Source organism: Chlamydotis macqueenii, chromosome 4 (assembly GCF_036417535.1).
Source record: "Chlamydotis macqueenii isolate bChlMac1 chromosome 4, bChlMac1.mat, whole genome shotgun sequence".
Classification (NCBI taxonomy): domain Eukaryota; kingdom Metazoa; phylum Chordata; class Aves; order Otidiformes; family Otididae; genus Chlamydotis; species Chlamydotis macqueenii.
The window spans coordinates 59,963,402-59,989,241 of NC_141559.1; the positions used below are offsets into that span (position 1 = coordinate 59,963,402).

General features: G+C 39.5%; 1 protein-coding gene across 1 annotated transcript; it reads left to right on the plus strand.

The window, feature by feature from the left end:
• Positions 1-662: 662 nt before the first annotated feature.
• On the plus strand, positions 663-24,178 carry RELL1 (RELT like 1). Its single transcript, XM_086747716.1, has 7 exons — positions 663-804; positions 9,761-10,000; positions 12,199-12,270; positions 13,562-13,619; positions 16,269-16,508; positions 17,915-18,102; positions 21,633-24,178. Exons 1-6 carry the CDS (start codon positions 717-719, stop codon positions 18,093-18,095), a joined length of 879 nt encoding a protein of 292 aa, XP_086603842.1. The 5' UTR covers positions 663-716; the 3' UTR covers positions 18,096-18,102; positions 21,633-24,178.
• Positions 24,179-25,840: the final 1,662 nt, after the last annotated feature.

Genomic DNA, 25,840 nt, shown 5'->3' on the forward strand with positions numbered 1-25,840 from the left:
TATTTACATTAGAATAATTTAGAGTAATACATTTGGAACTACAGGGAAGTTATAATTACCTCTGCCTTGATACAAGAATGTGACTTGAGTGTCACTCAGTGTCAGTAGAAAAGTCCAGTTGCAGATGCTGAAATACAAATAGGGCCCAGGCCTAAGCATGGGAGTTAAGCTTACTTGTGTAAATCTAAGCTGGGGTTCAGCTGTGAGGAATTAAGGAATAAAGCACGAACTGGTGGCCTCATGGATGGGAAGAGGTGCGTGAGCAACGTCCCCACACGCCAAGGGACAGGTAACGCAGGGTCACAGTTAAGTTTCTGAACGCTTGCAGTGGTGGCGGCAGCTTCCCCGGGGCCCCTGCGCCCGATGATGGCGGGGCGAGGGGCCAGCTGGGCCTGCCCCGCGGCCATCTCACCCCCGCTGCGCTTCCCGGGCTGAGAGGGTCGGGGGCCGGCCGGGCTCCGACAACCCTGTCTGGGAGCCCAACGAGAGCCCGCGCAAAGAGCCCTCAGCACTCTCCAAAACCCGCCCCCTCGCCGTCCCTTCACGGAGGGCGCGACACAACGGCTCAGCACCGCCCCCGGCCGGCGGTTCTGCGCAGGCGCGGGGCGGGCAGGGCGCGCCCCGCAGCGAGTGGGCTGGGCTGGGTTGGGCCGGGCCGCGCAGGGCGGCGGCAGAGCGGCCGCCGAGGGGGAGGGAGCGCGGGTGAGGTGCTGATTATGGCTCCGACAGCGACGAGCGGGATCCCGCCGGCTGCTCCCTCGCTGAGCCCGACGGCTGCCTGGCTGGACAACCGCTCCGCTCTCGGTGGGTCGCTGCGGCCTCGGTCCTTCGCCGCGGGTGGGAGCTCCGTCGGTGGGGAAGCTACAAGCCGGGCCCCCCTCGCTCCTCGCCGGCGGCCCCTCAGCCTCGACTGACCCCGCTGCTTCTGCCCGGGGAGCCTCCCCCCGCCGTGGGGCCGAAGGGAGCAACCCGGCGGTGCCTGGGGTTTGAGCCCATGCGGCGCGGCCCGTTGGAGAGCAACAGAAGACGGGCACGTCCCGTTCCAGCCCCCCACCCCGAGCCGTGCCCGGGCGAGCGGGGAGGAGGTCGCGGCCCCGCGGTCGCTGGGGGCGGGAGCGGGGGGTCCCGCGGGGCGGGCGGGGAGAACGGGCGCTACCCCTGTTCGCCGTGCGAGTGCCTGCGGCGGTAAAACGGTTCCTGGCGTGGCGGCAGCACCCGCCCCGGACTGTCGGTTTAGTCAGGTAGGGCCGTGGGTTGCCGAGAAAGAAGCCCGAGTGAGCTGTACGCAGCCGAGTCTGGTAGCGCCTGCGGGGCTGGTCTGAATTTAAGCGGGAATCGGACGGCTGACAAGGTGGGGATGCATCGAAGAATTGCTTCCGCTTCACCGTCTGTTGCGAGATGGAACTTGGCTTAGCGTTCAGGTTCTGGAAACTCAGCTGACTGTAACCGTTAGGATCTCTTCAGAGCACTCGCACACGTACGAGCGCCAGAGGAAGTTGGTTTCTAGTGACATTTTCTTTGTTTATATCCAACCACGAATGTAGTAATAATCTCGAAGCGAAACTGATTTTGTTGCCCGTGTAGTCTGAAGTGCTTTTTTTGTGTGTTGTCTCTGCTTCTCGAACGTTTGTGTTTAAGCTGGTGCTCGTTTTTACCTGGTGTGATTTTCAACTTGATCGGCTTTATTAACTTTTGAGTGGTATGATGTTGATGAGAGTACCGGCTTGTTTGTGAGTAAACTTTAAACTTAGTGGAAACAGTTAACGTGGGCATACTTATTAGGATAAAATTCAGCAATAAATGTTTTTAGTCTTTCTATATTTACTTTTGTACATCTGTAATTATTACTGGGTGCAGGCTAGCTTGATCAGAAAGGATTGAGATATCTACCATGTGCTATTTGTTTTCCAAAAGCAAGAGGAATGGAAGGCTTGTCATCCAGTCCATCCCTCTCTTCAGGAGAGCAGAAGGAAATAAGTGTGACTGGACACAGCTGGTGCTAAAGATACTAACATTATCAGATCTTCTTTTTTCCCCACTAATTGATTTAACTGAAAGAGTTTAAGCGTTTTGATTTTCAGATTTATGTTGACTGGTAGCTAGTGCTCTCCCAAGCCCTAATTATTATTATTTTTTTTTAATGTTTTGTATGCAGAGGTAAGACGAGGAGAGTGATTGTGTATCTTCCTTCTATTCTTGATCATGATGATCTTTTTTTTTTTTTTTACCTCAGTTGCTTTAGTGTAATTTTTTTTTTAATAGATACAAAATTAATTTGCTCTCTGATGGTTGTTACTTTGGCGTATTACTACATGTCAAGATTATTATATAGTTTACCTACTACTGGTGTCTTGAAGGGAGTGTAAACAGATGTTTTAGTAAACCAAAGGATGTGTGTACATAGGCTTGTAGTGACTCTTTACAAATGTTTATACTCAGGATTGCTTTTCTGAGCTTGAAGGCAGTTGTGCTGGAGGACTGTTAGTATGCCATGTTCGCTGGTAGGATTTAATAATGATAGCAGTAATTTAGTCTGGTATATCCAGATGATTGTGATTGTACTTATGAAAACTAGAAGCTGGCAAGCCTAGTAGGAAATGTGAAAGCTATGAAATAATTTCATCCTTCCTCTGAGTTTGCCAAATGCTTTCTGTCAGTTTATTTGCTCTATCTTCACACAGGAGATATACTGGTTTTGCTTAACGTTAGCTTAGGTGAGTCAAAAATCAATGTGAATGTTAGTTTACATAAATGCATTGATATGATGTGTTTGGTAGCATTGATTTAATGCTTCACGCTAGATGCCACTTGCATTTGTGAATTTACCTGTGATACAGAATACTTTTAAATATCTGGTTTGTCCAGGAAGGGCGCTTTTTTAAACAGCCAAACTGATGAAGTGTGCTTTGTTAAATGCACGTGGTAGCTGCATGCAGTGCATATTTTACTTGAAAACTGAAATTTGAGGAAAAATTTAGCAACAGAAATGCAAATACAAAGCATCAGTTGTGTGTATTTTTGCAATAGGAGCTATGTGCTCTGTGCAAGTAGTGACCAGAGCAATTACACCATAAGCACTGCCATTTTAACACTTGTAAAACCATGAAATATGGACTTTTTTGTCTCTGTATACGTTTCTGTAGCATTATCAACCACATATTGTGTCGCACACAAGGAATGGGCAGAATCTCTGTTACTGCGCTTCATATTGCAATTTTTCCCTTTCTCCACAGGACAAAACTGCCCTAGATACTCTGCATTGTTTTTCTCATTGGATTCTTAATAATTTCAGATGCCTTCATGGTGTGATAGTTTGGACTGACTGGGTGACTGGCAGGATGGCTTAGTAGGCTTGGTCTTTTTGGTTCCTAACAAGCTGTATCTGTGCAACCATTGCAATAGTTTAAAATTGTTGAGGCTTACGTGCATTGTGCAGTCACGCTTTTAGCTATAGTTTGTTTGCTGTTAGTGGACCTATGCTTAGATAGGAGGTTGTCTCCTCTTTGAATCCCCACCTCAGCCCCAGGCTTTCAGAGAAGCCTACTTCTTGCACACAACTTACTGGAAGTGTTGATGGAGCATGTAATTCAGAAATAAATAGAGATTAGGAAAGAACTCATCAGGGCGGAGACTTATCTTGGAGTTCAGAGTAGAAAGCTCTCCTTCCAGACCTACTGCAAAATTAGCCCACAGTCAGTTTTTGTAGTTACTTCAGTGACCCGAAGACTTGGTCTCTAATTTAAGGACTCTTGGCAGGCTCCAGCTTGAGGTACCCTGAAAGACTTGCAGTTTGATGGTTTTGAATACGATGTTGAGTAGTAAGGATGCTGTTAGGTATTATGTTCAGGTAGGTCATCCCTGAGACTTGCCGTGTGCATCTTGCTGTTCTCAAAGTAAGTGCAGTTAGAACAAGCTGTAAAGAAACACGGTTGATCCTTCTGCTCGCTTTTTGGAGCTTCTGCTGTTGACCGTCTAATGAACAGCAGACCTTAAACAACCTTGCTTAACGTCTAAGTCAAGTAGTGTTACTAGCTGTCAGTATGTTCTTTCATCATGTGGGTTCCTTTTTCTCATCAGGCTTCCTGCTTATTTCATTTCTGGTTGGGGGTTCCGGTTACTACAAGGAAGCTAGAAGTTAAGTGGAATTCACAAACTTGTTGAATGTTCCTCTTCGATGATAAGTGTTTTTCCTTTATTATTCCATTTATGCATATTCCCTAAAGTACAGTTTCCTTGAACACTAGACGAAGCACCTGGTAGACAATAGGTTTTCTTTACTTGGAGTTTTTTCCTCTAGAAAACACTTTTTTTTTTTTTTTTTTTTAAACCTGTTCTTTGCTGCATTTTCTAGTTTGCCTGGTCCCTTCTGTAGCTACCACCCTACTAGAAAGAGAGAGATGTCCAAACACTTCCTAAATATCTCTGTGTGTGCCTGTTTTGGGCAGTGATATATTTCAACTTGTGACTGAAATTGCTTGTTATTTCATCTGCTTAGTTATGCAAAGGCAATTTGACTGTATTGTCCAGAACAGATAAACACAATTTAAATCAGGTAACTCTTTGAAAGTGTATTTAATTGGAAGTCACAGCAAACTGTTCTGGCTAAATTTACTGTTATTAAAATAACTAAAAACCTGTATTAAATCAATACATAATTACCATTAGAGTTATAGACAAATTCACTGCTAAGCACTTTAAGAATCTAAAAACTGAAATTAGACTTTGATAACAGAAACCTCTACTGCAGCTCTAGTGAAATGCTTTATTTTACATCTAAATAAGTTGAATGTACTGAATGAAAGTGAATAGCTTAAATAGCTGTTTTAGAGCTTCTTTCTTTTAAGAAGATATCCACCACTTCTGAAATGTCAAGGAACATAAGCTGGCAATTTTTGGCATTTAATTAAGTTCACTAAAACTCCATTACCTTAGTAAGTTCTTAAAAATAAAGTTAGTTTTCTTAAATACTTGAGAATGAGATATTTAGCATGTATTTAGGAAACTGAGCTAATTTTTTTTTTTTTTTTAGTTTTTATGCCTAAATTTAAAAGTCTGTAATTGAAAATCAAGAAAGTTTTACTTTAAATGATACTTAAAATGAATGCTTTAAATCAAAGTGAACGTCCATCCACCTTAGATGTCTGTCCTGGAGGTAGGAAGTGTCATTTTAGTTTAATGAGGTTCAAAGTATGCTTCCCCTCGAGCCAGGAGAGGATGAAGCACTAGGTATGGTCGTCAGGTGCCTTTTCCTTGCAGTGTAAACTGAGATCACAGCTGCGTCACCATTCCTCCTTTGTGGCATTGCCAGCTTTAGCAGTCCTCTGGTTATGCCCTTTAAGCAGTGCGGAGGCCCACGTGGAGAATTGAGCTAGAAGTGATCCAGGTATGAACGAAAGAAATTAAAAAAACAAAGAAACAAACAAAAACAACCCCAAAAAGAACCAAAAACCCACCAAAGCAAGCCATATTCTGTCTAAGTTATTTTGAGCCTTAAGTGATTTCTCTTTTTCCACGGATGGGTGAACTGGCACATTAATGGTGGGGAGGGGCAGAAATGCACAAGCTGGTGTTGCTGCTGAGACATGTTTTCCAGCAGTTCTTAGCTGAGATGTTTGAGCAGACCATACGCCGCATCTGAATGTTTTGTTTGTCTTGTACTTACACAGATTGTACATTGATCGTATTTAATTTCTTTAAATATTAATTAACATTAAGACCAACAATAGTTTGTTTCTGTACACTGTGAGATCAATGGTTACATTTCATTTTTGTGCCTGAAAGCAAGAAATACAATTATGTAACTCCTTGAACTTTATGGAGAAGAACATAGTGTATATGTATGTACTTATTTTTAGCAGCTATATTGCTAGAACAATAAAATTCATAAAATGTAAACAAAGTTCTTTAAAAGGCATGCTGTAAGAAATAAATGGCATGGACGTAGTATGGGCAAAATCCAGAGTAGCCAAATAGGAATCTTTACCAGTAGAGCAGAGGAGCTGAATATTGCTCCTAAATATTTTTATTTAGATCGTAGAATCATAGAATGGTTTGAGTTGGGAGGGACGTTAAAGAACATATAATTCCAACTGCTGGGCAGGGTCAACTTCAACTAGATCAGGTGCCTCAGAGTCCCATCCAACCTGGCCTTGAACACTTCCAGGGATGGGGCATCCACAGTTTCTCTGGGCAACCTGTTCCAGTGCCTTACCACCATCACAGGAAATAATTTATTTCTTATGTCTAATCTAAATCTATCCTCTTTCAGTTTAAAGCTATTACTTGTCATCCTATCACTACATGACCTTGTCAAAAGTCTCTCCCGTCTTTCTTGTAGGCCCCCTTTAGGTACTGGAAGATCGCTAAAAGGTCTCCGTGGAGCCTTCTCTTCTCCAGGTTGAACAGCCCCAGCTCTCTCAGCCTGTCCTCATAGGAGAGGTGCTCCAGCCCTCTGATCACTTTTGTGGCCCTTCTCTGGACTCACTTCAACAGGTCCACATCCTTCTTATGTTTGGGGCTCCAGAACTGGACACAGTACTCCAGGTAGTGTCTCAGGAGAACAGAGTAGAGGGGCAGAATCACCTCCCTCGACCTGCTGGCCATGCTTCTTTTGATGCGGCCCAGGATGCGTTTGGCTTTCTGGGCTGCAAGTGCACATCGTTGGCTCGTGTTGAGCTTCTCATCCACCAGCACTCCCAAGTCCTTCTCCTCAGGGCTGCTCTCAATCCATTCTCCGCACAGCCTATATTTGTGCTTGGGATTGCCCCGACCCATGTGCAGGACCTTGCCCTTGGCCTTGTTGATCTTCATGAGCTTTGTATTGGCCCACCTCTCCAGCTTGTCAAGGTCCCTCTGAGTGGTGTCCATTCCCTCGAACATGTCGACTGCACCACACAGCTTGGTGTTATTGGCAAACATGCTGAGGGTGCACTCTATCCCACTGTCCGTGTTGCTGACATAGATATTAAACAGGGCCAGTCCCAATACTGACCCCTGAAGAATGCCACTCATCGCTGGTTTTTGCTTGGACAAAGCGGTCGTTGACCGCAACTCTTTGCAGCCATCCAGCCATTTCCTTATCCACCGAGTGGTCCATCTGTCAAAATCCATGTCTCTTCAGTTTAGAACAAGGATGCCATGCAGGACAGTGTCACATGCTTTGCACAAGTCCAGATTCATCAGTTGCTCTTCCCTTATTCACCAATGCTGTAACGTCATTATGGAAGGGCGCCAAATTGGTCAGGCACGATTTGCCCGTAGTGAAGCTATATTGGTTTCACTAATCACCTCCTTATTTCCTGTGTGCCTTTGCACAGTTTCCAGGAGGATCTGCTCAATGCCAAGCTGGGCACAACTGTGAGACTGACTGGCTTGTAGTTTCCCTGGTCCTTTTTTCCCTTTCTAAAAATGGGGGTTATGTTACCCCTTTTTCACTCATAGGGAACCTCACCAAACTGCCATGACTTCTCAAATATGATGGACAGTGGCTTGGCAACTTCATCCGCCAATTCCTCTGGGCCTGTGGATGCATCTCATCAGATCCCATGGACTTGTGCACCTTCAGGTTCCTTAGATGGTCTTGGACCTGCTCTTCTCCCACACTGCAAAGTCTCTGCTTTTGCCTTCTGTGACTTTGGTGATGTAGCTAGAGCACTTGCTGGTGAAGACTGAAGTAAAAAAAGTCATTGAATACCTCAGACTTCTCCATGTCCCAGGTAATCAGGTCTCCCGTTTCCTTTCAGAGAGGGCCCACATTCTCCCTGGTCTTCCTTTTATCCCCAGTGTACCTAAAGAAGCTTTTCTTGTTGCCCTTGATGTCCCTGGCCAGATTCAGTTCTGTCTGGGCTTTAAGCTTTCCTAACTTGATCACTGGCTGCTCAGACAATTTCTCTGTGTTCCTCCCAGCCTACCTGTCCTTGCTTCCACCCTCTTTAGGCTTCCTTTTGGTTCAGGAGCTCCTTGTTCATTCACGCAGGCCTCCTGGCGTTTTTGCCTGACTTCCTCTTTGTCGGGATGCATTGCTCCTGAGCTTAGAGGAGGTGATCCTTGAACATTAACCAGCTTTCTTGGGCCCCTCTTCCCTCCAGGGCTTTATCCGATGGTACTTTGCCCAGCAGATCCCTGAAGAGGCCAAAGTCTGCTCTCCTAAAATCCAGGGTAGTGAGCTTGCTGTGTGCCCTCCTCACTGCCTTAAGGATCTTGAACTCCGGCATCTCATGGTCACTGCAGCCAAGGCTGCCCTTGAGCTCCACATTCCCCATCAGCCTCTCCTTGTTGGTGAGAACAGGGTCCAGCATAGCACTCTCCTTAGTGACTCGTCTGTCATTTGATCACATCTTCAAGTAATTTTTATATGTAAACTGCTATACAATGACAGGTTTATAAAAATGCCAGGACAGCAAAACACCAAAGCAAATTGATTTCTATATGTATTGACTTCAGTCAAGGAAGATTGCTGTGGCCTGAATGTGTTCTTAAAAACCATTGTGAAGCAACATCGTACATCATGAGAATGAGGTAAACTCTCAGCAGTTTCTTAATAAGCACAATATGTCTCTGGAGAAGAGGAACAGAAAACATACAGTAAGTGATGTCGCTGTGACTTGAGACAAAAAATATATTGCTCATTAGCTAGTCAAGCCTTGTTTTTGCATTATGTCACAACTGTTGCGATTTTTGAGGGCAGATTTCTCAATATGTGTAGGGTGTTTGATAATGCAAGCTGAGTGCTTCGCTGTGCTTATAAGGTTACACAGCATCAAGTATTTGATCCAGCTAATTAATTTCTTCTGGGATATTTTTTATTTGCTTTTGATGAGTTTTTACATCTCTGAACACCCTGAAACCAGGGTCTGATAGAGACATTTCCTAGGTCTGGTCAGCACACTAAGTTGTAATGAATTAATATATTTTGTAAAGTATCATCAAAACCTTGGATGAAATACCCAAGTTTGCAAGGGCTCTGGTCAACGTTAATAACTGGCAATCAGGAGAGTGCAGAGGAATCACATCCATTTTCAGAAATTTGACAGCAGTAAGCGTTGTATTTTGGTGGCTGCAGCTCTCACAACTACTCTGAGCAACCTGATCTAGTCGGGGATGTCCTTGCTCCTTGCAGGGGGGTTGGACTAGATTACCTTCGAAGGTCCCTTCCAACCCAAACTATTCTATGATTCTATGAAAAAAACAAACTATTTTATTTTGATATATTAAGACATGAATTATAAATTCTTAGAAAGCATATAAGCAGTGTGTGAGATGAACCTTCTCAGTGTTATGATTGTGTCCATTAGCCTTTCCTGCCTTGTGTTTCCCTGTAGTGTAAAAGAAGTGCAGTCTTCAAGTGTTAAATTGTTTATATTGTTCAATTGAACTTAGGACCAGAGGAATGGTGTGGTATTTTCGTCACTGATGTGAACAAGGAGCGGTGGTGGTGTTACTCTTTTGTGAAATACGCAAGACCTATGGTTGAGATTACAAGCCTGTCAGGCTAGAATATTGTTTGTTCTTCACTGTTATATCAAAGAAGTATTATGTGGGGTTTTTTTGTGTTAGATGTTTTGAAATCATTTTACAAAGAGGGAATATCTACTATTACGGGTGTGAGTTCTCAGCCAGTAGAGAAAGTGTTGCCGATTCAGATCATCACAGAAGGTGCGTCACATGCACGCTATGGGGATTTGGTCATTCTTGTAACTTTGTAAATTCTTTGAAGTGGCTTACAGTGTATTGTAATAACTGTGTTTATTCATTTACATAGATAATGGAGAGTTTATCCATGTTTTGGCAAGCTATGACATACAGACTACTTTGACAACTAAAACTGATGGCAATGATGGCAAGGCTGAACACTTAGAGTATATTGCCTTTGCATTGGTTCCTGTTTTCTTCATAATGGGTCTCTTGGGGATCCTCATCTGTCATGTCCTTAAGAAGAAAGGATATCGTTGTACAACAGAGGCTGAACCAGTAGAAGAAGAAAAACTTGATGAAAAAATAGGTAATCAACAAGTCTAATAAACAACTTCTTATTTCTGAACATTGGAACTACTATGGAATAATTTATTGTGAGACTTCTGTCATTTCTCTGTCTATCTTTGATGTCAAAGCAATATTCAGAAAAATGTTTTTATTACCGTTATGTGTCTGTTGGGTTTTGATCTTTGCCAATCAGAAGTAGGAGTGTTCCAATTTCCCATGCAAGTCTTCTAACATCAATTAAGAGCTTCCAGAGGGATCAAAGTATCCAATATTTTTGTTTGCAACTATACACTGCAATCAGTCACAAGATTGCTTTTCTGCATTCCACATGCTGTTAGCAACAAAGTATTATTGTACATAATTCTGCGGAGTGATAAAAAGCTGCTGTTTAAATCCCATTACGTTTAGCAATCCTAATTTGTTCCTGTTGTGCTGTCATTCTCATCTCCCCTCTCATTATAAAACTGAGCCTTTAGACTGCCTATGTTCTGTTTTATGTAGTGTGTGCTGCTTATAACTTTTTCGTAATGATACCTTTGTTTTTGTTCTAATGTTTGTTCATTTGTGCTCTTGTTTTTTTGTGGTTTCGTATTCCCATCTTCTCTTACTTGGAAAAAAAAACCAAGAATAGAGTGTCATTGCTTGGGAAGGGCTGTAGAAACAGAGTATAGCATTTGGCTAAGTATGTACAAGGGCCAAGCCACTTGTAAATACTTTGGGCCTCTTCCTTTCTCCCAATTAATTACTGTCAAAAGGTTCATAATAAGTGCAAATTACAGTGGCTCTGTGGTATCGGTAGAGCCATGTGGTGCAGTAATGTGGTGTCAGTATGTTCTTAAGCAGTTACTGCCTGGGGCACGTATGCAGTGAGTAGGACTGTCTGATCTGTCAGTTCACCTGAGTGGTAATGAAAAGGGAACAACTTTTAGGTCTTAGTTTGGGGTAGTAGCTGTGTCTAAGTTGCATTGTAGAGTTGAAGGTATCATGATGAAGGGCGGATACAGAGATGGGGAAGCCCCTAATTTACTAGTTAGAGACAAATTTAGGGTCTAACCTATCAAACTTGCCTCAATCCTGTGATATTTAAAAATAATAAAGCTAGTCATAACAGTTATTAGTCTTCACCAGCAAGTGCTCTAGGCACATCACCAAAGTCACAGAAGGCAAAAGCAGAGACTTTGCACTGTGGGAGAAGAGCAGGTCCAAGACCATCTAAGGAACCTGAAGGTGCACAAGTCCATGGGATCTGATGAGATGCATCCACAGGCCCAGAGGAATTGGCGGATGAAGTTGCCAAGCCACTGTCCATCATATTTGAGAAGTCATGGCAGTTTGGTGAGGTTCCCTATGAGTGAAAAAGGGGTAACATAACCCCCATTTTTAGAAAGGGAAAAAAGGACCAGGGAAACTACAAGCCAGTCAGTCTCACAGTTGTGCCCAGCTTGGCATTGAGCAGATCCTCCTGGAAACTGTGCAAAGGCACACAGGAAATAAGGAGGTGATTGGTGAAACGAATGCAGCAGTACCTCTTAATAGTTCTGTTTCTGTCCCCTGTCTTTCTCTGCCTTCTGAGGTTATTCTGGGGAAGCTTCCAGTATTGTTAATGGGTGCAATTGATTCCGAAATTATTAAGTAGTGTTATGAGATTTCTTTCTTAATACTGTGCTCCTGTAGTCATATGAGAATTTTTTTAATTAAAAAAAATCAAATGTTACGTCCTTGTAGTTGTGGTGAAAATCTTAATCTGAATTCCTCTTACATTAGAAGCTGATAATACCTATTTTAAAATAGTGACTTGAGACAGTTTAGTGATTTGTTTGTTTGTTGTCCTCCTTATTGGTACGATTAGAAATACTTGTCTCTTCCTTACCAGCTACAGAAGGAATTTTGACATATGCTTGTGAAAATACCGAGTTTATTCAAGTCTTAGGTGATTATGTTAGAGCCCATATGTAGTTTCCATAAACTTGTGTATATTTTCCTGAATAAGGACTAAAAAGTCTTATCTAGGCTTTCTCCAAAGTAACAAAGATCTTGTCTTTTTTTTTTTTTTTTTTCCAATGTAACTTCTTCTGGTGTTTGCTTTTTCTTTTTTTTTTCTTGGTTGTTTTTTTTTTTTGTTTTGTCTTGGTTTTTTGTTTTTACTTTGTTTTAAAATAAGTCAATTTTTTATTTGGAAGGACGAGATATTGACCACGTATTTATTTCCTTGCACAGAAATGAATGAAACTGTAAATGAGAATAGCGACACTGTGGGACAAATTGTTAACTACATTATGAAAAATGAAGGTATAGTATTGTGATATTGAAGTCTTATGAGCCTTTGTGATGGTGTTCTATAACAAATATGTTTTTTCAGATATTCTGAAGCATGGTATGTTCATGTGTTTTCATTTAGTAAGCATTTTGTATGTGCTTAACTCTTTGAGATTGCCTTCAGAAGGCAATAACTTCAAACAGAATAGGAAAGTTTTTCACTTACCTGAAAATTATTTTGTATGTTAAGTTTGCTTTATGCATTTCTTGATATTTTAACCGTGTGGGTGTTTGCTTTGTTTGGTTCATCTTTTTGGTTTGTTTGTGAAGTAAAAGCTCAATGTTGCTTTCTTAATGGCAATGTTTAAAGCATGTCAAATTTTTATGTTTTGACCAGATTATTTTTTTTTTGTCTTGAAACAATTTTTGCAGCTGTTGCCTGGTGAAAGATTTGTGCATGACTGGGACAATAGGGTAGACTAGCACTAACATTGAATTTTGGACATGGTATCTTCATGCACTGTGTGTGCAAAGTAAAGGATAAAGAAGAAGATACGACTAAAAAATGTCACATTTAAGCAGCCCATGGAATGCTTGGTTAGTTCAGAACGTATTTGCCCAGTAGAAGAAACATTTTGGAGACTGCATGTTTTTATAATACAAGAATCTTTTAGCCTTTTAATTTTATGTTTGTATAAATCAAAGTTCTCCTAAGCACTGGCTTTGAGTTACTTCTGAATGAAGACTAGTCCTTTGGAAAAGTTGCATATTTGGGTTTGTTTGGGGTTTTTTTGGTGGGGTTGCCCCCCCCAGCCTTAACAACTGTTAGGGCTTTGAGCTTGTGTATTTTTCCTTGAGGTTGGGATTAGGTACTCCATGTGTTTTTTAGAATATGTGAGCAGTTGGTAGTTCTTGGCTGATAATTAATTTGCATTTTGTCAGGCTGACTTAAACTGATGTTTTTCATCTGAAGTTGCTTTATACATGTGAGGTGGTGATACTCCTGCCATCAAATAGATGTGTTAAAATTTTCAGAGATCTTGTTTGGGAGTGTTGTGCAGATGGCTGCATTATATGGCTTGTATTGGGGCAGAGTTTGGAGCGTGATATGAACTGTAATTTTAGTAGATCACGTTAAAAATATCCTATAGAATTATATTAACATTTTTTTGCATCATTTTCTCTCATGCCTTTTTGGAGATATACATAATGCAGTCATCTTTCTTTTAGATGAAATTTCTCTGAGGACCTTTAATTTTGCTGTTTGTTTTTTCTAAAGTTATAGCCGTACACTTCTGAAGAATTCTATCTATTCTCATTGCAGCAAATGCTGATGTGTTACAGGCCATGGTAGCAGATAGCAGTATCTGTGAACCTGAAAGGTAATTACTCATCTTTTTAACACATATTTCCTGAGGCAACTAAAAACGTACTCTTTCAAAGGAATTTTTTCCTGAGCACTTTTAAGACTACATGACTTCCTTGAGTTATCAGCTAAGAGGATAATACTTTGATTTCCTTGTGGTGTCTGAGTCACTAAATTTTAATGTATGTTGATTAGTAACTGGCTCTTCTAGTTATGTGTTCTAGGTGTGAGATACAGATTTATTGCTTTATGGGCTAAAGATTTACAGAGGCTGCAAATACTTGTTTACTTTAGGGTGAAGTTACTTAAGAAGTTGGCTTAGTGCAAAGCTGCTCAGACTTGATAGAACAGAAGCAGTACTCATTTCATTTGTATGGGTGCTGACTTAAAATAGACATCTCTTTCTATGTCTTCTCCTGGTTTACTTTTTTTCTTTATAGTTGTGGTAATACACATTGGCTGACCTACCTGTTGTTTTTTCACTACGCTCCTATTTAGAGAATTATGTAGAGGAAGTAGCTTAGCCCTTGAGTTGCAGAATGTATCATGTGTTTAAAAGTACTTACAACTGTGGGTAAGTACCTTTAAACTGTATCTGTACTACTCTAAATACTCTTCATATGTAACCCTGTGTTCATATTCAAGGCAGAGAAGATGGAGGTTCAAGTGTCACTAATAAAAGAAGTGGAAGGTGCATAGCTTCAGTAAAACAAATAATTGAGTATGCAACCGTTTATCTCCCATTTTAACAGTGAGAGGCTTAGATATTGAAGAAAAAAATTAACTTATGAAAGGAATTCTTTTTAAGTATAGGAATTATTTTTAAACTTCCATGGTGCAGCAGAAATATTTGTTTGAATTTAAACTCAGTCTTTTTGTGTAAGGATGTGCGATGTTATTTGGGGAGTTCTAGACGTATTGTTTTGGTATTGAATTAAAACAAAAATGGGAAGGGAAAAATGATTGTTTGCTCTTAGAAAATTTCTGATAGATACACCTAACGCTTTAATTAACTCAAGTGCAAATCCAGTGTATTTCTCTCTTAAGTTCGGTGCACTTTGAAACGATTCCTAATGATAGGAATAGCAATGGCTAAGTAAACCTGCAGTTCTGCCACTTAAAGCTATTAGTTCCTGTCTTTTTTTTCAGATGTTGAACAGATTTTATTTCCCTTACAGCATTCTTTTCTTTATTTGAAGGCCAATAAATGTCTCCTGTCAATATTTTTGTTTTGAAAATAAGCGTTTAAGTAACTCTAGTCCTTTACGGCATGTTTTATTTCTTTAATTTGTTCTTTCTATTCTCCTTTGGAGTCTCCTCAGTTAGTTAGTATTTTTCGTGAAATAACTTTTCTGAAACTGAATGGAACATTCAGCTGAGGCATGATTAATGCTGAGTAATGTAACTTTAGGTTCACAGGTTATACTCCTGTTCTTTCCATTGTGAAATTTGTTCTTTTTAAGCAACATCATCCTAATGATTCATGTTCAGCTTGTGATCTTCACCTTCTTTTTCTGAAGAATGATCATCTGGCTAGTTGTTTTTTAATCTGAGTTTGTCAAGTTTTTCTACTAAAGCACTTAAATTTGTGTTGTCCTTACAGCAGTACATGTAGTATTTTTAATAAAATTTATGCATACGTGAATGTGTCTTTCAGACACATGCTCTCCTCTGATCATCCCAATTTCTCATCTTGTCCTTTACAGTTACTGTGGGTGACTGAAAGTTTATGGTTGCTTTAGCTATTCTTCTATTCCATTACCCAAGGAACTATTTAAAACACTGAATATCATTAGGACCAGTATAACCACATTTAGTACATCTTTCCAGTTTCATAGTAATCTACTGATATATAACTTTCTGGTATGTCTTTTTCTTTTTTTCTTTTCTTTTTTTTTTTTTTTTTAAACAAGGTGTGGTACCTTATGCTACAGTAATTTCACCTTTACTGCAGTGCGCTCTGCTTGCTTTAGGAGAATGTGTTGCAATGCAGCATCAGTATTGATGCCGAAGTCCAAAAAAGTACATTATCTGCCTTTTGATCTATGCTATCTACTTTTCTATTTCTAGAAGAAAATTAGATGGATTTGATTAGATATTCTCCATAAATACCTTTTGGTGGTTGTACTTCTTTTTCTTTCTTTCTAGGTACTTTGAAAATGTTTTTCTGAAGCTTAAGCTGAATGATCTGTTGATTGTTTTTTCTCTTCATGGTAGACATCTTAGTTTTGCTTCTTTGCAATACTGTAGGACTGTGTTGCTCTCCTGTGAATTCTTAGAGATACTGTAACAATTCTGAAATACTTTCTGTAGTTCTCCAAGTGTGAATTTAGTCAGCTAATTAGAGGTCTTCATCTAAGTGTAAGTCTGTTGTAACCTGTTATTTTCTGTTTTAGCCTTATTTTTTCATTTCCTTGGCCTTTGTGTTAGTTACCTTAATGACTTGACTGCAGCTGAATTAATTTATTGAAATGACTTTAACTGGAAAAATACGATATTGGAGGGAACCTTAAACCAGACATCCTTGGAAATAAAAGTAACTGTTCCCTGAAAAAACTAGCTATTCACTAGACACAACTGAAGGTTGTATTTTATCTTTTCTTTTCTTTTTAAGAAACAGAATTTTACAGTAAGCTTTACATTTCCTTTATACTTTTTCCTACAGCCCTTTATCTCCTACCTCTCCTGGGAGCCCGATGAGTCCAGGGTCTCCTTTGTCACCTGGTGCTGTTCCCTTTAAACACAACTGCAAAGGCCATCACTTCCATACTGTTGGGGGAGTAATAGAGAAGGATGTTTGTACTCGTTGTAGCCACAAACGATGGCACTTTATAAAGCCAGCTCACAAATCCAAAGAGCACAGAAGAAGTCGTCTTGGAGAAGTTACAGTCCTTTCTGTGGGAAGGTAAGACTCCCGTCATTTTATTGTGCTGCAGTGGCCCTGGCCCATGTTGGATCACATATGCATTGATTCTACTCTGTTTACAGCATCGGTGACTGTTTTTTTGTAATCCTGTTACTGTTGGACTGAAGTTATTTCTGGAAGAAGAAAATGTGATTTTGGAGAGTTTTGGGGCTTGATGGTTTGGTTGTTTTTTTTTTTTTAATTGATATTAGCTAAAAAAAAAAATGACTGCATACTAATAAATTCGTCTATTTCTGAATTTGATATTTCTCAAGTAAGTGTGAGCTATAGAAACCACTTTATTCTGTTTCGTTATTTTTAATTCCTAGCTTACGTTGTGTTTCCTTATAAAATTACTGTTCCAAGAAGTAGTATGCCATCTGTGGATTCTGCTTTAACACACAGTTCCCTGAGAAAGTGTGATTCAGCAGTAGTGAGTATTAAAAGTACATAGAATCACAGAATGGTTAGAGTTGGAAGGGACCTTCAAAGGTCATCTAGTCCAACCCCCCTGCAAGGAGCAGGGACATCTCCGACTAGATCAGGTTGCTCAGAGCCTCATCCAGCCTGGCCTTGAACGTTTCCAGGGATGGGCATCCACCACCTCTACAGGCAACCTGTTCTAGTGTTCTACAACTCTCATTGTAAAAAATTTTTTCCTAATATCCAATCTAAATCTACCTCCCTGTATTTTAAAGCCATTACCCCTTGTCCTGTCACAACAGGCCCTACTGAACAGCCTCTCCCCATCTTTCCTGTAGGCCCCCTTGAGGTACTGGAAGGCTGCTATAAGGTCTCCCCGGAGCCTTCTGTTCTCCAGGCGGAACAGCCCCAACTCTCTCAGCCTGTCCTCATAGGAGAGGTGCTCCAGCCCTCTGATCATCTTCGTGGCCCTCCCCTGGACCTTCTCCAACTGGTCCATGTCCTTCTTGTGCTGGGGGCTCCAGAATTGGACACAGTACTCCAGGTGGGGTCTCACCAGGGCAGAGTAGAGGGGCAGAATCACCTCCCTCAAGCTGCTGGCCACGCTGCTCTTGATGCAGCCCAGGATGCGGTTGGCCTTCTGGGCCACAAGAGAACATTGCCGGCTCATGTTGAGCTTCTCGTCTGCCAGCACTCCCAAGTCCTTCTCCTCAGGGCTGCTCTCGATCCATTCCCCGCCCAGCCTGTATTTGTGCCTGGGATTGCCATGACCCATGTGCAGGACCTTGCATTTTGCCTGGTTGAACTTCATGACATGTAGGAAGGAAGATAGCTCTGAAGTGAAGCTGAGCCTGTGTGAGTGTCTGCTCTGGTGTCTAGGTCGTGGGACCTGAAAACGTGTTCCTGTCCATACACGAGGTACTGAGAATGATCTAACTAATCTCTGGGGAAATACAACTGAATCTTTCTTTTGCTTACCTCAGATTTAGAGTCACAAAAGTGGAGCACAAATCGAATTCCAAAGAACGGAAAAGCTTGATGTCTGTTTCCGGTGTGGACAGTGTCAATGGTGATATGCCTGCCACACCTGTGAAGCAGGAAGCAAGTGAAGCACCTGCCACACCTGTGAAACAGGAGATGCAAGAGAAGAGAAGCTCAGAGTAAACTGCAGGTAATAAACACTGGGAACTAATATTGAAAGTGGTATGTTGTGAAACAAGTGGAGGTAATCAGTAAAGAGAAATTAAGTTGAAAAGGTATCTTTTTGAAAGAAGCTATCTGCTGTTTTCACTGTGTGAAAACTCATCTTTCAATTTCAAAAGTTTCTACGTAAGTCTGCAAAAATTATATTTGATCAATCAGTTAATGATAAATTGGTGAAGACTCCATTATCCACCAAATCCTTACCTAATTATTTATCTAGACTTTGTAATTAGAGTAGCTGTTGAAATAAAAAATACTTTGTGGAGATGGCATCACTGGTCCAAGACATAAAATTTCTTCATATTAATTTTTGGCACTAAATGATGGTTTAGGTTTACTGGCAATGTGCTTATTACCCAAAAGAAACAAATGCAGCCGAGAGATGCATCAGTGGAAAAACTACAGTGCTTCTTCGTTACGCTTGCTGCCCTGTAACTGTGTTTGTATAAGGTGGCTGCTTACTAGATACTTCTCTGACAGGTGAGCGGAGCTTTGGCTAATGAGAGTAGAGACGCATGAAAATGCTCGTATCTCAGGGATGTATGATAGGTTACTAAGCCAGGAGGCTGGGATTTTCTTGTGAGTCATTAAACTTCAGTGAATTGCTTGAGGTACCCCATTAAGCATGTCAAAAACATGTCAGGCATGGTTTTAGAATGCACCCCTGATGACTCTTCTTTTTAACAATGTTGGGGGGAAAAAAAAAAAACCCTGTAAATTAATGTGGTTGCTTCTAACTGATGACACACTGATTGATAATCTGATGGGGAAAGGTGATTTTACACAAATAGAATTGAAAATACAGAGCTTGACCCTTGGGGAAGGAAGGGATTCTAGGGTGACAAAATAAAGGCACTGGATTTGAAGGAAGTGAATAAAGTGCATAGCCAAACTCACTGTATGCTGAGAGAGAGAATAAAGTCACGTTGTGTCAGCTCAGTCCAGTTTCAAACTCTCAGTAACTTCAAACAGGAGAGAAATGCACAAGTGGGAAGTGGGTATGTTTAAAAATGTAGCAAGACTCAAAACTGCTTGAATGTCTTGAAGTGAAATTATGAAAGGCCAAGGTGCAAGATGTGGCCTCTTCTTTATATCCGTTGTTTATTCATTAAGAAAACACTTTGTAATTGTATCAATTTAGAAGGGGAGACAAAGTAGAGAGCTGGTATGCAATGTGATACTTCCTCCCATCCTTTACTGGCAGCACAGCTATGACTGTTGAACTAAGCAGAGTGTATTTGTCTGGACTCTGCCTCATGATTAAATTATACTCAATTTTTTTTGAACTGTTGGCATAGAGGAAGAAAGACTTGGAGATGTGATATGCTTCCAAATGTTTAAAAAGCTGTGGAGGGTAATGAAGTAAATTGTTATTTTTACTCAGTGGCTAAGAGGGTAAATAGTAGACTAATTTGCGAGGAGGTGGAGTTCAGGCTTCAAAGAAGTTGGAAAAAGCTGTTGTTACTGGACACCTGTAAGACCAGACTGGACAAATGCTTGTCAAAGCCAGTGTAAATACAGCTGGCCCTGCCTTGGAGGCAGGTGATAGACTGTTAGGATTGTTGAGTTTTTTGTTTTGCTTTTTGTTCTGTGGGAAACTTTGGCAAATCATAGCTTCCTAGTGGCTGCTGTCTCATTGCTGCTCTATAATCTGTGAAGGATCTACTGATGTCAGTGAAAGAGAAACTTTACTCTTATTTTCTGATTCAGAATTACGTCCTGGGGCTCAGGGGTTTTTTGTTGGTGTGGGTTGTTTTTCCTTTCTTCCCTTTTTAAAAATCAATGTTAGCTCAATTCAATAGGAGATAACCTCTTCCTTCATAGGCTGCATTGGCATTTTAATGCACAGCTAATTGTTTTGTTACTCCTGTGACTATTTTTTTTCTCTTCTATATCTCCGATGGTAGTATGATAAGACTGTTCATAATATGATTTTTGACTTAAAGGCAGACTAATTATCATCTGTTTAAACATTTGCAATAGAAAGAAATGGGCATACGTGAAAAGAAAGTTAATTCCAGTGCACTTTGATTTAAAAAAAAAAAAAGAAAAAATAATCTTTTGAATGAAATCACTCTATAAATATTTTGTAGCAGTTTTCTTTCAAATTTGTTCTTTACTCTCCTAATTAAGAAAGCTGTTCCTTGTAATTACCTAGAAGTTGTTCTCTAAATTTAAACCATTACTACTTTAATCTAAAAATAAGCTTTTCTCTAGAGAGATGTAATAGTATAGCTATTTAAAAAAAAAGTCCATCTTTGGCAGCTTTTTATTGTAGACCCTCCCTTAAGATTAAAGTATTTCCCTTTCTGAAACTAAATGGTCTAATAGCAGAGAAACAGGTCTGCAGAATCTCTTGTAAAGGTCTCTCCAGTTCAACGAAACTATTTTGTAAATCATCTGGGAAACTAGCCAGGCCTGTTTGATGTGCACTACAAAAAATAAACATACCTTGCTTGAAAGACTATGATACTGTTCCCTAGCGCGGTTCCAGATCAGTTTTTGTCTGCTGCCATGAAAAGCTGTTCACATATAAACAGGTAGTAGCTAGACCTTTACAGTTACTCATTTCAGACTTGTAATTAATTATTATAGCTTAATTTACTGAAACTGAGCAGATAATCAGCATTTAAGACTCCTGTGCCTCCAGCCAATAAATTTATGATAAAAAGCATATAGTTTTGGAGAACTTGGCTCAGATCTTCAGATGCAGAGGAAGAAGGCAGATAAAAATGTGTGTTTAACTGCTACCAGAAAAGATTTGTTACAGCATTTGGAGGCAGTAGATTTGTGCTTTGTAACCGCTGTTGCTGAGAGTTCCTGTATGAGATGGAATTCCTGAGCTGGTAGTACTTGAATGATGTAATAGTGCTGATTGCTTATGTTCACTGCTACTCTTGAGTTCAGAGGTTTTTTTCCCCTTAACTGACACGTTCTTAGTATTTTCTTGAAGTGACCTCTACAGTGTTTCAGCTTATCCTAGTGTCTTGCTGGCTGCATCGTTTGGAGTTGTAGCACGTCTTCTCCATGTCTCCAAGGTCCATGTTGTCAGCAGACTCTACTTCATCAGTTAAGTTTATTTAAAGTATGCTTAGCGGCACATTAAAAAGTAGATGTACAGTCAAAATTTTCAGTTGAGCTCTTGCATATCCATTGTAAGCTACTGGGTAAACAGAATCCTAAGGTACTGGTGCACTGAAGCTACGTAACATTTTCCATTCCGAGTATCCTTTTTAAAGTTGTGTGCTTTGCACTGTGCTATGATTTGCCAGCTTATCCATGTGTTTGTCCATCCTTTTCATGAGTACCAGCTGAATTTTTAGTTCTTCTCCTTTAGGATTTCACATGCTAAACTTGCAACCCACGGCAACCAGTTCATGCAATTGTGGCACTTTTTTCCATTTCGGAGCATCTGCTAACTTTTAACCTGGTGTGTTCATCCTAAAACTGATTTTGCTATTTAGGCTTATTTTTAGAATTTGTTTTCTTCTCTTGCAGGTGGAACTTTAGAAGAAGCTTGTCTGCTATTGTCTACTAGCACTTTGGAAAAAACTGAAAACTCCCAAGAGATGCGTACTATTTAAGGAGATGTATTTATGGCACTGTAGCATTTTACAAGTTCTTGATGGCATCCATGTAAGGTTAAACAGTTGACGGTTTTCCACTGGTGAAATCAGTAAGATTTAGACACTTAAATACTGTTGAGCTGTGTGGACCTCATACCAAATGTTGGGCTTCATCTTGGAAGGAAAGAAAAAATACATATAGGTTTTTGGATAGGAAAGGTAAAAGCCTTACCTTATTTTTTTTTTTTTGTACTTAGACAGCATTTTTAATAAGCTCAATATTACAAGTAATACGATTTCCCTATGGATAAACTGTGCTCACCTCTGTGGTCCATCTGGGTTTTTCTCTTCTGTTCTTCCTCTCCAGAACTGACAAGTGTTTGCTGAAGATAAAAGCCAGCCTTTGGAAGATAAAAATATTATTTTAATCTACCTGCTAGTAGCCAAGCAAAACATACAGGGAAATAATTTTGTCAGCCAAAATCTACAAAATCTGTGCCTTTAGTACGTAAGACCTCGGACTCTGTGAAGAGTACTTCAGAGTGGTTCAGCTATGTGCAGATCTTATCTTAAATTGTTGTCTTCCCCACCTTACTTCCCCCTTACTACTTAACATAGACTGAAAAGCATCTTTTGCTATGCAGTTGGGAGAGCTCTTGGGAAGATTACTTTCCTCAAGACCACTTGTTCTTCTGTTTTCTTGTAACTACTCAGTCGTATTTGAAGAATGCCTAAAAGTTTGGCCTGCCTTTTTTGTTTTTACCCACAGGTTCTTTATTAAGCTAAGGCAACATATTTCAACCATTAGATAAGGATATGGAATATTTGACATTAAAAATTTAGAGTGTGTACTAAAGTACTTCAGAGTGACTTTATTGGACTGAGGGTAGCTCTTTTTATTGGCACCAAAATCTCAAGCCAGCGTCACTCCCTCCGTACTTCAAGTGTGACTTACTGATAAAAACACCAGTGATGGTTTTGTGATGTTAATTCTTTGTGTCTACTTATTATGATCTCTGTTTTGTCCTGTTACTTGTTTTTGGGAGGGAAACCTTTGCAATACTTCGGCAAATTTTGCTGTGTAATAGAAACTGAAAAATAACATTTGTTCCAAGTGCCTAAGAATATAAGCTCTAATGTACTGCATTTTAGTAGAGATTGCACTATATTCTGAGAACTATAAAGTAACTTAATCTGCTTTATGAGGTCAATGAAAATCAGTGTTTGTTTTGAAATTTATTTGTTTTAAATTAACACTTTAAATCATTTTAGTCCAAGTGCTCTGAACTGTGTTTCTCCTTCAGATCCAAGAATCGAGTTTCTTCATCAGTTTATGCAGTGTTAACAATCAGTGTGTACAGACATAAAAATTAATCTTATGTATTAGGTACTCCTGCATCTTGACAGGAAACATCAAGTTTATTTCACTCTTGATGAACGCATGTGCTGCTGATGGTCTTCCTTCTACTTATATCCATGAGATACTGACTGGGCCTATCAATACATGCTTTTCACTGAGGCTATATTTGTCAAAAAAAACCTTCAGCCACCCACCAAAGCTCTGAAAAGAAGAAATGGTGTATTATTCCTTTTAAAATGGATATTTTTAGAGATAATTGTTCATCCTTAAGAATCCAAAATAAGTGATTGACCAAGCCTGGAACTTGAGTGTTTAGCATCCCTGCTCCCATTAATTTAAACCTGGCTTATGAAATTTTTTCAATGTTTAAGTATAACATAAACAACAAGCTCACCTTACAGGAGTGCATTTAATATTCTTGAATTTTCTTCTTCAAGCTTCACTTGATTATTTGTATGAAGAGTGAATATTTCTAGAAAAATTTAATTAGTATTGATTATAGCAGTTAGCTTTCAGTTTCCAAGAGCTTGAGAGCTTTGAGTATAAAAACTTACTGGGAAAAGGGAGTATTGGGCAAAACCAAGCAGTTTCAAATAACTTACAGAAAGGAGATACACAGTTACAGACTGTCCCAAAAGCTTTACAGAAAAAAAAAAAGAGAGTGGGTTATTTTGATAATATTGTGTTTTGATACCTGATGGGTTAGTACTACAAGTAAATTTGCCAAAAGGATGGAAGAAAGTTTAAACAGAAATATTTTTTTTTTCACTTAATTTAAAAGTAGTTTCTATTTTGATTCCATGGGAAATATGTAGAATAAAAGAAATGAAAGTTTTGGATATGTAAAACATTGTTTACCTGTATAAAATATTACATAAGGTATTATAAGACCTGATATGTACAAGAATTTAATTTGTGCTTTACTGCTTCAATAAGAGGATTTAAAAACTGTGCCTGTTTCATTGCATTTAACACTACACTCAGCTATTTTGTAGGGGTATGGGTATTGCCATATTAGTCTGCCTTTCTTAAATTTGCATATCAGATGTATTTTTAACAAAGTAGTTTATATACAGCTTTTGTACTGCCAAGCAGTAAATAAAAAAATAGATTCTTAAGCTTGCCTGTGACTTCCTTAAGCCTGCATCCATTGTGTAAATTTTAAACTTTGCACAGTCTTAATGTATAATACAATCTATTTGCATCTTAAGTTTCTGTTTATGGAGGTAGTGAGAAAATTTGGTGGTTGTGTGATGTACTTCAGTGCAGTTTTATTTTCTTGAGAAAGGACAATTGCAAATATTACTATAGTTCCATATTTTATGTGGGAAAGAAGAAAAATCTATGCTTTAATCCAAGCTGGTATCTAATTAAAGACCTCTTATGTTTAAAGTATCAAGACTTTTAACTTACTATATTTGACATGGAGCTTTTAAAAAATACACAACATTATTCTCAATTGTTCAGATAAGGTACAGAACAAAAAATTACAAATGATAGGAAGCTCTCTGCAATTGCTTCCTCTCAACCTGTGTCCCTCTGTGGTATTACGGTGCTGAATTTGTTGTGTTACATTCTCACAGATGACTATGATCTGTAAATGGCATTAAAAGTGAGTTTTGCTGGATGAATAGTGTGAAGGAGGCTCAAAGCAAGTTGTTGTGGCTAGCTGCGGTGTAATTATCAGTGTTCCATGCTGTTTGCAGGTTTTTTTGTTCTTTATTTCAGTGTTCCTAACTGCATCACACAAGGTCTGGTTTGAGGTCTGTATTTTGAGTTTTGAAGGTTTATATACAGCTGTAGTTTATATTCAGAAGGGAAAAAAAAAAATTCCTTCCAGGCCTCTAATTTTCAAAGAGAATCAGGACACTGCTGATTGTGAAGTTTCTGGAAATTGAACACACTTTCTGATTCTCTTTTTCAGGGTTTTTTTTTTTTCTTTTTTTCTTCTACATAACAAAATAACCTGAATAATATATTATTCTACTTCTTGTTCCCGTAGCATGTTTGCCCCTTGCTCCCTTTTCCTTGACATTCTAATGGTTTCAGTAACAATTTCAGGTTATATTGAAGTTAAAACTGAATGCAAAGATAACAACAAACTTTGATGCCAGAAAAGATAAGGATAGAAAATTATAGTTTTGTGTAATACACAGTTTTTGTTAGATAAGATGTGCATATATTGAGATACAAGAGGATTCCTGTATTAAAGTGAGAAATTATCTTAAAAATGTCATAGAGAAGTCGTCAAAAGAAATGTGAATAATTTTTTCCAGGTGGATTTTTTTTTTTACATGGATAAAAACGTTCTGTTATTTTTCTCCAATACAGACACTTATTTTTTTTTTTATTAGAGCATTATGTCACAATTCAGGATCCTACCTCATGCTGCTGTAGCAAAACAGATGAAGGAGCTATTTCTGTCTTTATTAAAATCTGATTTTTATTTGAAAAGAGCACAAGAGCACATGTGCGATGTATTTTGAAACATAGAATCATACATGGTATGGATTAAAACATTTCTCTTATTTCTGAATCTCTTTATGAACAACTTCACTTGAAAAGCATGCCATAGTGTACTTGGTAGCTCATTGCCATTTTCTTTCTGAGCTGTCTCCCTGTTTTTCACAGGTAGAGAAACCTTAACTAGATTGGTACCTTGCATGATCCTTGTACTCACAAGTGTTTTGTGTGTCACTTGTGGAAAGACAGTGTTATTTCAGGTAGCCAGTCTTGTTTCAAAAACAAAAAATGCTGAAGCGTAAGTGTTTTTTGGTGTA